Consider the following 12,759-nt stretch of genomic DNA (forward strand, 5'->3'; position numbering starts at 1 on the left):
TAACTAAATAAAAAAGAAAAAAATTTTAATTTTTTTTTTATTTATTTAAAATGATATTGGAAACAAAAGTGAAAGATACTGTTTATAGTTTTTTTCCTTCCAATTTTCAGGCTGTGGTTTAAGCATTAATAAGAATCATGTTTTAGAGTCAGAATTTGAATTTTGAGAGGAGTTGCATAGATTATCAGGTTTGTTACAATATCTTGAGAATATATTATGTCATATATTCCACTTGTAAATGATTGTACTTTCTCTTTGTTCATTAAGCTTATTTTTTTTTTCCTGACAAGTTCTCTTTATCTCTTTAGAAGTTCCCAATTATATGATACATATCCAAGTTCAATTGCTCTTTCATATGTTAAAAATTTCTTTTTTCTACTTTTGTGAATACAATAGCCCAGGAAGTTCTTTCAGTTGCATTAAAATGTACAAAACTACGTTGATTTTTAAAATACCGGTTTCATACAAACTCCTTCATCAAAATATTTTTTGTGATCCTTCTGATATTTTTAATTCTCTGTCCATCCTTTTTTCTGTAATGAATAAAATTTGTCTTCAGTTGATTGCCATCTATTTTCTTTTATTGATCCAATTGATATATGCAAGTTAAACGACTCAGACAGTTTTAACCTACTTGTGTCATTAGTTTAAAATTTTTACTGAAGGTGAATTGAATCAATACTAAATTATTTTTGAAAATTAGCCTTTCTTCACGTTTTTATAATGGGGTTAATGGAAATTGTTTTAAAGTCTCCAAGTGACTAAAGTCATATTCTCTAAGTTATTAAATTCCTATTGAACAAATGAATTCGCAGATAATTTGATTCAGAGATTACGATTATTTTTATTATTGATTCTAAATTGTAAATAATTTTTTTCAATTTAACAAAAACAGTGTTAAAATTCATTATTCCATTGCAATTATCATTACTTTAAAACAATAAAAATTATTTTCCCATTTTATTTTTCTAAAACATTTTTTTTTTTCTATATCCTCATAAAAATTGTCTTTTAATAATTCAGTCAAAACCTTAATTTTAGAAGATAAAGTAGGTATATAAACTATTTAAGTTTTATAGGTTTTCATCATCCTTTATAAATTTTTTTACACAATATCTCAAAAATATTCACCACTCGGTATTTATCTACTCATTTGAATCAGTTAAAACAATATTAGTATAACATTTATTAAGGTGGAGTAAATGTTTCTTATTTTGTTAATGGTTTGGTCAACTAATATACATTTGTATATTACAATAATGAATGCTTGTGAAGCAAATCACTTTTATTTCATGAATTATCACTGAAAATCAAAATGAGAAGAAATTAAGCTTAAAAAAATTAAGGAAAAGAAAAATATCTTGAGAAAATGTAGGTGTTGAATAAAATATGACTTAAATATTATGCAAAAATTAACAAATGATATTTTACAATTTAAATGAAAATTCTACTGACTAATTTAGAATATACTAATATTTTTATATTAAATTAAAAAAATAATTTTTATTTTTTTGAAATTAAAAATTACATTCCAAATTTTCTTTAAAAGTTTAAAGTCTGTGCATTATTATAAAAATAGAAAATTCAACATTTAGAACAAATTTATCCAAGATATTAGAATTTTTAATACAATTTTTCTTTAAAAATATTATTACACCAATCATATAATTAGAAATAATTGATTCTATTACCTTTTCAAATTTAGTTTGGCTACTTTCAATCAAAATTCTGATTTTTAGCATTAAAAGAAGAATTAAATTGCTGTATGTATAAATAAATGTATTAAACATTTATGAAAAAATATTAATAAATTAGAATAAGAAATATATGTATTGAAAAAGTACTTTTTAAAATCATGTAATATTAATCAGCTTATGCATATAATTTTTAATTCAATATAAATCTTATTTTAACAAAACAAAAATTAGTTTTTATTAAATAGAAAATATTGAATAATTTGATGATTCCTTTGAGGATTTTTAGTTATCATACTTTGTTGACAGAGAATAAGCCATATTTTATCAAAAACTTAGCTAACATTATATATATATATCTTTACAATGCATATTTTTACAAGTATGAATTATACAATTTGAAAACAAATTTTAATGAGTTTATCATGCACATTATCAATATATATATATAAAAAAAAGAATGGACAAAACTGCAAGAAAGAGATTACAGATTTTTATTATTGCAATTTTTAGACCACAAAATATAAAGGCTTTATTGCTACTACAAATACTAGCAAATAACAAAATCAAAGCATGCCTGCAGTTATAAAAAATGTTTTAAATGTTCTATAACACTAATTTATTACTTAATTAGGTAAATATATATATATAATTTTTAAAAACATCATTAAAAAAATTTTAGCTAATTTTTTAAAAAACATTTAGCTTTGTACATTAAACAAAATATGAGCATTAAAATTAATAGTATAAAAAAACTAAAATACTTTCCAATGAATACAGCCAAATTGCAAGAAATAAAATTAAAACTACATCGAATTTGTATTCCGAATAAAACATTTTTAGCTTCCATTAAGAATTTAAATGAAACTTGTAAGTTCATTCCATTACTTTGTGAAAACTTAAAATTTCATTTAACAAACCAATAGAAGATAGAATTTAATTATGAGTTAACATATTAGTTTCTTGGCATTTAATTAATTATAAATAGAAGGCGCCTGTAGAAAATTCAGCTTTCCCAAGTTCCCACTGTTCTCAGCCACAGTCAACATTCATTTCTAGTCAAAAATTAGATTCATAAAACGTAATTATGAGCAAAAAATAAATATATTATATTACGGTATTATTCTTTTACTAAGAAAGATCGTGCATAAATAAGGTCTGCTTTCATCATAGATCCGACTGACAGTCGTTCACGCTCCACCCTATACATTCCAAAATTGCGCTTCATTCTTGGCGGGTAAATAAATTTTCACCTTTTGGCGAAAAAAGCTTTTCCGTAAGCAACCATACATCGATTCCCCCATTTCCATCACTACCGGAATGAAATCCATCCTCCAGTGCTGCTTCCCTCACTGATTTTAATACTCCCCCCCTTTGAACTTCTAATGGGGGGATTCAAGCGTTCTCCGGTTAACGAGTCTCGCACGCGCTCTCTTGTGTTTATTGTTGATGTTTTTGTGTGCACGCTCTCTCTTGTGTTTATTGATGAAACTTCTTTTTTCGTTTTTTTGCTCTCTATATATATAGAAACGAAAGATGACAGCCATCTTACTTCTTTCATGTTTCAGTATCAAATGTAAGCCTCCAATTCTTAATCGCAGATTGAAGAAGCAAAATACAGAATTGTAACAGCAGGAGATATCAACATTCTGTTGTCAACTTATGTTTAGGGAAAAAAAAAAAAAAAAAAAAAAAAACCCTGCCTAAATATGTTACAATATTTCAATAAATGCTGTATCTCCTTGTCAGTTTCGAGTAGAAGAACATTTTACACTTGGCTCAATACTGTCTTCAACAAGTAAGAAAATACTTGTCTTGGTTATTATTTCCTAATTAATTGTATCATTTGTCCTTAAGACTGGCGAAAATATGAAAAAATTATTTAGCCTTTACTTATACCAGTTTTATTTAATAAATTGTTAATAGATTCAATATTTTGTAATTAGAAATGCTAATCGTTTCAAACTTTTTGTCTGTTATACTGAATGTTTATACATAATGGCAGCTGGTAATATTGTGATTATAAATACTGTAAAATGATTGACTGTGTATTGCGGTTCTACAGTTTATATTTTAGTAGTCCATGTGTCTTATATTAGAACAACTGTGGTAGATAAAAAAAATTATACCAAAAAGAAATTGATTAGAAAAGTAGTTTTAAAAAATTCAGTATTACTTTGCCCTTTTTTTTCCTATTATAACATTTTTCGCTGGTCCCATCAGATTTCCTGTGCAGTTTTATGTATGCAATTAGCCAGAAATCATTATTTCTCTTTTTCCTTAAAAATTGTTATAGATGCATAATGCCTTATTTTGTTGTTGGTATGCTTGTTGATATTTTCTCTTACTAGCCTACCATGTTAAATTTCTAAATCACATTCTAAAGGGATTTTAAGAGGATTGTTTAAAAATTTAAAGACATGCTGGAGATGAGGAGCATGGGAATAGAAATATCCTGAGCTCCATTAAATTCCAGCACATTTATTTCACTTTTTAATTTTTTTGAGAAGTTGTAAAGTAATATTTGGTCCACCTTTTTAAAATGGTTTTTTTTAACCTGTTTTTATCATATTATCCCAAAAATTATTTTAATGTAAATTCAAATATTTCTTGCCTTTAAAAAAATTACAGTACCATTAAATATTATTTAGACTGGTCTAAAAAGTTTAAATTCTTACCTTTTAAGATGATGGAGGGTTTTTTTTTTAAATTTTTATTTGTAGTGTAAGAAAATGATTTTCTGAATAAATGCTTGCTGTATAAGTAATGAAGATTCAGGGAATGTATTCTAAATAAATTTAGTCATTAAAAGGGCAATTTCTTTCTTATTTATTAACATTGTGAAAGAGGATAAAAATGCTCCATCAGCCTTCTATGATTCATCAGCTAGTGTAAAGAGCAGCATTTGAATTTGTGGATCAGTTGCTTTTAATTTTGATTAAATATTTGATTTAAATAAGTTTATATGTTTTCAATAGATTTAATATAAATTGTCATTAAGTAGTGTCTTAAAATCAATACATATATATATATATATATTTCATGGCATTTTAAATTTAAAGCATTTAAAAAAAATATTTTTTTTTAAATTACAGATATGCTTTTAAAAAGTGCTACACCTGAAATTGTTTTTACTAGAACTACTCAAATAAGAATATCCTGCTTTTGTATCTTCGCTGCTCATGTGAAACCAAGTTATTAGCTTTCATTCTTTTCTTTTTCAACACAATGTACTGTGGTTTCTCAGAATGGCTGAGTGTCCCTTTCAGTTTATGAATTTCTTTTGCTTTTGAAATCTTGCCCTATATTTTTCAAAGCATATTCTTTTATATAAAATATAATTAGATTACTGGATATATGCATGGGAAAGTACATGACTTTTCTTTGTGAGACTGTTTACAACTGGCCAGGGTGGAGGAGGGCATTTTAATTGATGTTTCTATGATTAACTTAGTATTCACTGGTGTTTTTTTGTATCATATTTCTTTGCTGAAGTTGAATAATTATCAACACATATATTGAAAATGAATTTGTTTCTTCCCTTGTGAAAAAAAAGGTGGAGGAGGAGGGGAATAAGACTTTGTTGATAGCAAAATTCAGCCTGGGTGGCCAACTTCGTTCGGAAGCTTTCAAAGACAACAACTTTCATTAAAATGCTATTAAAGATTGTCTGATTTGAATACTGACTGAGGGAAAATTCTTTCTTTTACAATTGCAGATATACATACTTTTGAGGTATTTGAAGAAAATGGACAGAGTATGCCTCGAAGGCTCATGGGACATATATCATTCCATCTCCTCGTAAGAAAATTAAAGGCAGGAAAAACTATTTAGATTTAAAATATTTTATTATTAGAGGATAGAACTTCAACCATACAGTTTTTTAGGTAGGAAAGAAAATTTAATATAGGGCTCCTCAAAAGTTTAAAGCCAAATGTGTTGATGTGTTTGTTTTAATATAATGTACGTCTGATTGAAGGTTAGAAATTTCATTTTATTTAAATTACAAATGATGATGGATTTCACTTTCTAATCAAGTTTGCCATTTTACTTATACAATAAAATTTCAAAACATTCTTAAATTTTGACATTTTATGTGTTTCTATCAAATGCTGTTCATAGATAAATTTGTGAGACTTGTTAGTAATTTTTTATTTCTTTCATAATTTTTGAAATTTGAGGTATTGCAGTCCTTGTTTTAAGATCATTCTAGATAAGATTCCTCTGAAGATTCATTATACATGCTTAATCTGTTGTGAATAAAGTATTTGCTTGTTGTTATAGTATAGAGTTTTGTAGAGTAAATGCTAGTGGGGGTTTTGTATTAATCTGACGATTAAAATTTTGAATCCATTCCTAGTAGTTCTTGTATAACTTCATAACAGAATATAAATATAAAAAAGTAATGAATCTGTAATATTTGAACTAAGCTTTGTTTCATATTGCTAATTTCTACTTTATTTTCCAGTGAAATATAGGATTATTTTTCAGATCTATTATAATATTAATGTGTCTTAATAAAGTTTGTATTTTTGTTGTTTGCATGTATAACTTGCAGTAAAATATATATATATATATTTACGTTGTTTTCCTGAAAAATTGCTAAAATATTTATAGTTGAGGCATTTAGAAGCTTATAAAAAAAGTCACTAATGCTGTGTTTCTTTATGATATCAACTTTCTGCTAAAGCTAACACATAAAATCAACTTCTCTTTCCATACATAATAGCTTTATCATGTTTTAGCTCATTAATGTTTTCTTCCTCTATAGCTGAAAAGAGATTGAATGCAATCATTATTTACTTTTATTTATTTTTAAGACATTACTACACAAGTGATGCCTGAAGAATAAATTGAGTATTTTATTACATTTTATTATACTTATCAAAATTATTTTGGCTGTTATATAAATGAACATTTTGGACACAAATATTTTTTTTAACCATTTAAGTGTGCTTAATGTGTATATGCATCAGTTCAAATCTTCATTTTGACACAGTTGATGTGTAATTTTTTATCTAATAAAAATGAAGTTTTGTATGCTTTATTATGATTTTTTGCAAAATTTACCATGCACCGATTTGTAACGTGTTCAACATGTATAGGCATCCTTGCTTAATTTTAAAAAGGGGGACTTCAGAGATTTAAAAAAATTAATTCTGCTGTTAACTGGTTAAAATTGAAATCTTTTTTGCATCTAAGCTATTTACCCATTATTATATTCTTAAGTTTCATGTATAATTTTAATAAAAATGATTTTCTGTTAGTAATTGTTCTTTTGGATATTTTTACCTCCTTCTGGGTCATTCAGAATTAATTACGTGTAAGATTTTCTGCCATACTTTGGAGAATTGTCAATCAATATAAAGTAGAAGGCAGTTTTGTATACAAAACATTAAGCTTTATAAACTTAAAATTTTTCTCCTTTGTATATTGTTTATTGAATATGTGATTTCTTTGAACTTTCTCCAAACATCCCATAATCTTGCACATTAATTCAAAATTCTCAATCTCTTATTTAATAAGTTTTAGATTTTTAGTTATTATAAAATATCCTATTGTTTTAGAAAATCATGAGATAATTATAAACTTAATAAACAATTTCATTATTTAATAAACTAGACATTCTATCATTCTAAAAGTATATGCTGCTTAAAAGATCAAGATATTTTTTTTACAAGTTACTTTATCTCCCTCCTTTTTTTTTGTTAGTTTTACTTATCACCCATTTGCACTAAAATTTATTTTGCATTTGTGACTGTGAAATGCATTACATAGGCAATAAATAAAATTTTAAAAAAAGATCACAAATTTTTCTGATTTTAAGAATTTATTGTTCAAAAACTATTATACCTAGACATATGTTTAGTTTGTAAAATAATTGATTACTTTAATAAATTTCTTTGTGTATTTTCTTATATTTTGCAGAATGTCAAGACTGTCTGTCTCTGTAATCTTTAAAGGACAGACATTATGCATATTTATCTCTCCAGAAACATGCAAAACTTATTAATTGGACAAATAAATATGATGTTATCACTTATTTCTGTTGAGCGTTTGAATTGAAAATTCAGCATATCTGGAACAGTCATTTATTTGAAGGCTGGAGTGATGAACGAGATCCACATTTGCATCACTTACTGCACCCTCTTGGCACCTGAAATATTCACCAACATCATTAACTTCTTTTAACTTTTGATACAATTGCTTTTATGGTCTTGACCTTTGGAAGATTGCATCCATAACAACATATAAACTCCCAATGAACAGAAATGGCTAATTTACTTTCATAGAACAACATCTTGGTTTTTCTGTTATTAATATGATTTCATAAAAAATTGTCTTTTCATTCACTGCTTGAATTTATGGGCTAGTTGTATTATCTTTTTAATGGTATAAAGAAATACTTTAAAAGCAGAGCTATACAATGTTACAAATTTTAGATTTCTGTCTTTAACAGTTATACTGAGATATTTTGTAATCAAGAAAAGATTTTGTGCTCACTCTATATATACTTAAAAAGTATTGCTAGGAAATCAACATTATATAGTTATTTTTTATTTAAAATTATTTTTCTTATTAAAAAAAATCTGAACAAGCTTTAAAGTTATGTGCATAACCATCATTTTTAATGTTTTATTTTAGTATTTACTACCTTCTATTATTTAAAAAAGTAATTGATCAATTTTCTCTTAATCTGTAGAGTTGACGAGCAACGAATAAAAGATGTTGGCCCAGATCGTGCTGCAGCAGAGTGGCTGTTAAGATGTGGAGCATCTGTTAAATGGAAAAACCATGAAAAATGGGTGTCTGATTATAATATTCTACAGATGGAGTTTTTACCAAAAAATGTAATTGAAGAAATTGACGCAACTGAATCATGTATAATGCACGTAGGATTTCCATACTTAAGTAAGTTAAATGCTGGATCTCTATTTTTTTTCCCCCCTTAAACATATGACAGGGACACCTCATATATAGGGATATGAAATTACTATATAAGTAAGCAGATTCTTGGTTCTCATGTGGGTACAATAAGGGTGTGAGGCAAGCTACGCTTACTCAGATGGCAGCTCATACCTCTGTAGGAGGGGCTAATACATCGATTTGCCATAGTGAAAACTGTTTTGCATTCATCATAATGTCTATTTTAAAATGTGTGAAGGATCAATCTTTCAGATCATCTAATTTGCTTTTTGTGGACTGTATGCTGGTTGGGAGTAGCTCTTAATTGTTTTACATATATCATATTCCCTTGTCGTATGCCACTTTTTAGCAGTGAACCAAAATCCAATGCCAGCAAATCTTATTTAGTCAATTATTTTGCTTACACTGGCACAATGCGAATTTTATCCAAAATATTTTTATGTATAAAATTATGTAACCTGTCTACTTCCAAGCATGCTTCTTTGAAGCTTTAGTTAATAAGTGGTAACTCTTAAAGGTTAAATGTATGCTTGAAAGTCCATTTTTATTTTACATCTATATATTTTAATTTATTTACAGTGACAATCGTTTCCAAATTTTAATTTGTCCATATCAAAGGAGTATTGCTTTCTGAATTGATTTAATAATATTTTTTCATGTAATATTATAGTTTTAATTTATCATATTGATTGGTAGAACATCTAGAATACCTCGGCTGCAGCTAATACCTCTTAATAAATATCTTTTAGAGGAAAATTTTATTTCTTTTTATATAAGATTTAATTGCTACCGAGCTTCGATTCAATATCATGATTTATGGAAACATTCATATAAATTATCATGCCAACCATGAAAATGTACTTAAATAGGTGTCTTGACACAACAGATCCTGTAAAGAAATAGAAGAGAAATATACTGTTTGAAATTTGAGAAGCATTATCATCAGAATATGCTGATGTTACTTAAAGTTTGTGTTGTTACAAATTAGGAAATGCACAAGATGAGAGAATGCAATTGTTTTTCAAAAGACATTATTTTTCATGCAAATGAGGAGAATAAAGTTTTTAGTTCAAAATTTATGGCTTAATGGGAAATTATTCGATATATTTAATTCTGTCTTTAAGTTAAAATAGTGTGTTTGGCTTAGTTACATTGACATGCCATTTGGATGGTATATGAAGGTTATTTTGGGATGAACTTCATAATTTTGAATGCCAATTAGATGACAAGAGCAACAAATGACTGGGACATACTGTACATCTTTGTAGGATTATTGTAAATAAAATTGGGGGGGAAAAAAGAAGAAAAAAAAACAAAACAAAAAAACAGACATTTTAAATGGCTATGTAAAATGTTGTGAGAAGTAATTCATAACATGTACATTATTTTTTAATCCATATTAACCCACTTTTCCTCAGGAATGCTAGTCTTTTAAAGGTGAATGGTCACAAGTGTATTATAGTACATGTACAGTACACTCCCGATTATCCGCGGAATTGGGTGGCGCGGCCGCCGCGGATAATCCGAAAAAAGCTAAAAACGGGCATAGGAAAAGAGAAAAAGTCATTCCAACTTTGAAAAATCGTTTTATGTACAATAAAACGTAAAATAAACAGCAGGAAATGTTTAACTAACGCTTTAGTATATCACTCAAATCTAACCTAAAATGCATTTTATTAATGAAAACAGAAAAGTGCTTTGCACTTACGAGAGGCGTCAAGGATACACAGAAAAATTAATACATATGTACTGTTTTAATACTGTAATGTATTATGTAATTACAAAAGCATAACTGTAAAACTACACCGTTTTGAAGAAATCAGTCATTTGTGTTTGCTTTGGCATTTTCTCTTTGCTTGGAAGCAAAAAAAAACTTAGTGCGGCAGGCGCGGATAATCGGGAATCTACTGTATGTGCCTGTACTTGCTTCGCATGTATAAATTCATCAAATTTTTTTACATAGCTGTCTAGTTGTATGAGCATTAATTATAACTTGTGCTATAATAATTCGTTTGCAATTTTTAAATAACTTTGCTAAAAAGTTTTGTAATATGATAGTTATTTTGAAGCATGATGTTTGTAATTACATATTTATTATGTTGAGTTAATCCTTTTTTACTCAAATTATTTGTTAACAAAAAATTTTTTTTATTAGGAATACTTTGTTAAAATTATTTATTTAGTTCAGATTAATTAATATCCAAATTATGCTGTCAACTAGGCCATATCTAATCTTCTCCATTCCAAATTAAAAACAGAAATGTGCATCAAGGTAGATTATTCCAGTCATGCCAAATTGCATCTCAGGTAGTAATAGTTTGCTTCCATAGTATAATTTAATTAATATAATTGCTCAATTGGTTGATTATTCTTATTATCTTTTACTATTTAAGAAAGAGTTTTAGATTATTCACTTATATATTTGAACAAAAAATTTTTGAATGTAAACATTAACACTCCAATCAATATCTTTCATTCTTCCCATATTTTTTTTTATAATTTTAGTTCTTTATGCTTATTATTACAGTCACCTATTACTCTAGTCCTATGAATTAAATTACTGTTTTTTTTTTTTTTTTTTTAGATGACTTAAAATATGTGAAAACCATCAAGTTACACAAATGTTTTTATATAGAAGATACTTGCATTAATATGTTATCTGCAGTTAAGAACTCTCTTCAAAACCTTGAAATTGTTAGTTGTGGAAATGTGACTGATAATGGAATTCTATCTGTGGCTAAGCTAACGTAAGTGTTATCTGAATAACAAATATTTTTCTTTTATATATTATAACTCATTTGAAATTTTTTTAAAAAAAAATTGAGTGTGAAAACTAGAATGTTGTTCATTGAGTTAAAATTCATTCTGTTAAAAAAGATGCAGCTATTATTCATGATGTATACTTTTTAATTACTCGTGAAGTTATATTGGAGATTCTTAAATGTAATTGAATCAAATTTAGATTAGAAATGATAGGTTTCCATCAAGCTGTCTTTAATGCCTAAACTCTTATTCTTTTGAAATGGCCCTTAGATTGATATTTTTTAAACTGATATGAAATAACTATTTTAATTAAAAGCCCTTTTTAATTAAAAGAAGCTTTTTTTTAACATCACAAATTCATTGTAAATGTATTTTATGTTTCATTTTTACCATTTACATTTATGACAAAAAAAAATAATAATAGTATATTTCTAATCCATTGATATTTTATTATGTTCATTTATGTGTTTACAGGAACTTGAAATTTTTATATCTGTATGATCTTCCTGAAGTTACAGACAAAGAGCACTGTTTGCATGTTCTGCTGAAGAATTTGCCTGAATGTAAACTGAGCTTCCCTATAATACCAGAGACATAATATTTTTGTCTGTATATATATTATATGGTGTTATTTGCCAACATTTCACATTTGTATTTCATTGTATAAATTAAAGTAAATGTTTTAAAAACAGTCAGTCAGTGTTTGTGTATAGTTGCAAATATTTCTAATCATGAAAGTGGAAAAAATGATGTTATCCAGAATCACTCTAGCTTCTGTATTTACAAATAATAATAAAATTGAACAATTATTTTGTATTCTATTTTTTTCCCCTGACGATCTGTGTTAAAATTCATTTATAGCCATTTAAAAATTTAAGAGTTTATTCTATTTTAGCAAAATATCAAGTTGATTAATATATGAAAAAAATATTTTTAGAATCCATATAAATTAAATAATAAAAAGAAGCGGCAAAAATTCCGTTGTTGTTGCTTATCCTCAATAGATATGACAATGTCAGATCAGATCCAATAGGTTGTTGACCACCAAAAAATCTATAATAAGGGGATCGGATGTTAAGCCTCCCTTAGAAAGTCCGATGCAACCCAGAATGTGATCTGGTGAAGCTGGATGGTCAAAGCAATTTTTTTACAAGTGGGATGGATTTTTCTACCATTTTCAAAGGAAAGGCACTTAAGATGGCTACTTTTTAGTGTGGCCAGAGCAGACTAAAAAGTGGCAGTGACTCTCATGTCATTATATAATGAAGGACTAATTTCTTTTATAAACACAGATGGTAAAGGAAGTTAAATTTTGTTATTTTAATGATCTTGCAACACTAAGAGATTAAAAAGAGGCATAAATGTAAATAAAATT

General features: G+C 26.9%; 1 protein-coding gene across 1 annotated transcript; it reads left to right on the forward strand.

Annotated features, from left to right (window-relative positions):
- The first annotated feature begins 3,108 nt into the window (after positions 1-3,108).
- Positions 3,109-12,193, forward strand: LOC129958058 (ATP synthase subunit s, mitochondrial-like). The gene is made up of 4 exons (XM_056070222.1): positions 3,109-3,492; positions 8,398-8,606; positions 11,206-11,368; positions 11,859-12,193. The coding sequence occupies exons 1-4, from the start codon at positions 3,404-3,406 to the stop codon at positions 11,980-11,982; spliced, it is 585 nt and encodes a 194-aa protein (XP_055926197.1). The 5' UTR covers positions 3,109-3,403; the 3' UTR covers positions 11,983-12,193.
- The last annotated feature ends 566 nt before the right edge of the window (positions 12,194-12,759 follow it).

Source organism: Argiope bruennichi, chromosome X1, assembly GCF_947563725.1.
Source record: "Argiope bruennichi chromosome X1, qqArgBrue1.1, whole genome shotgun sequence".
NCBI classification, from domain to species: Eukaryota; Metazoa; Arthropoda; class Arachnida; order Araneae; family Araneidae; genus Argiope; species Argiope bruennichi.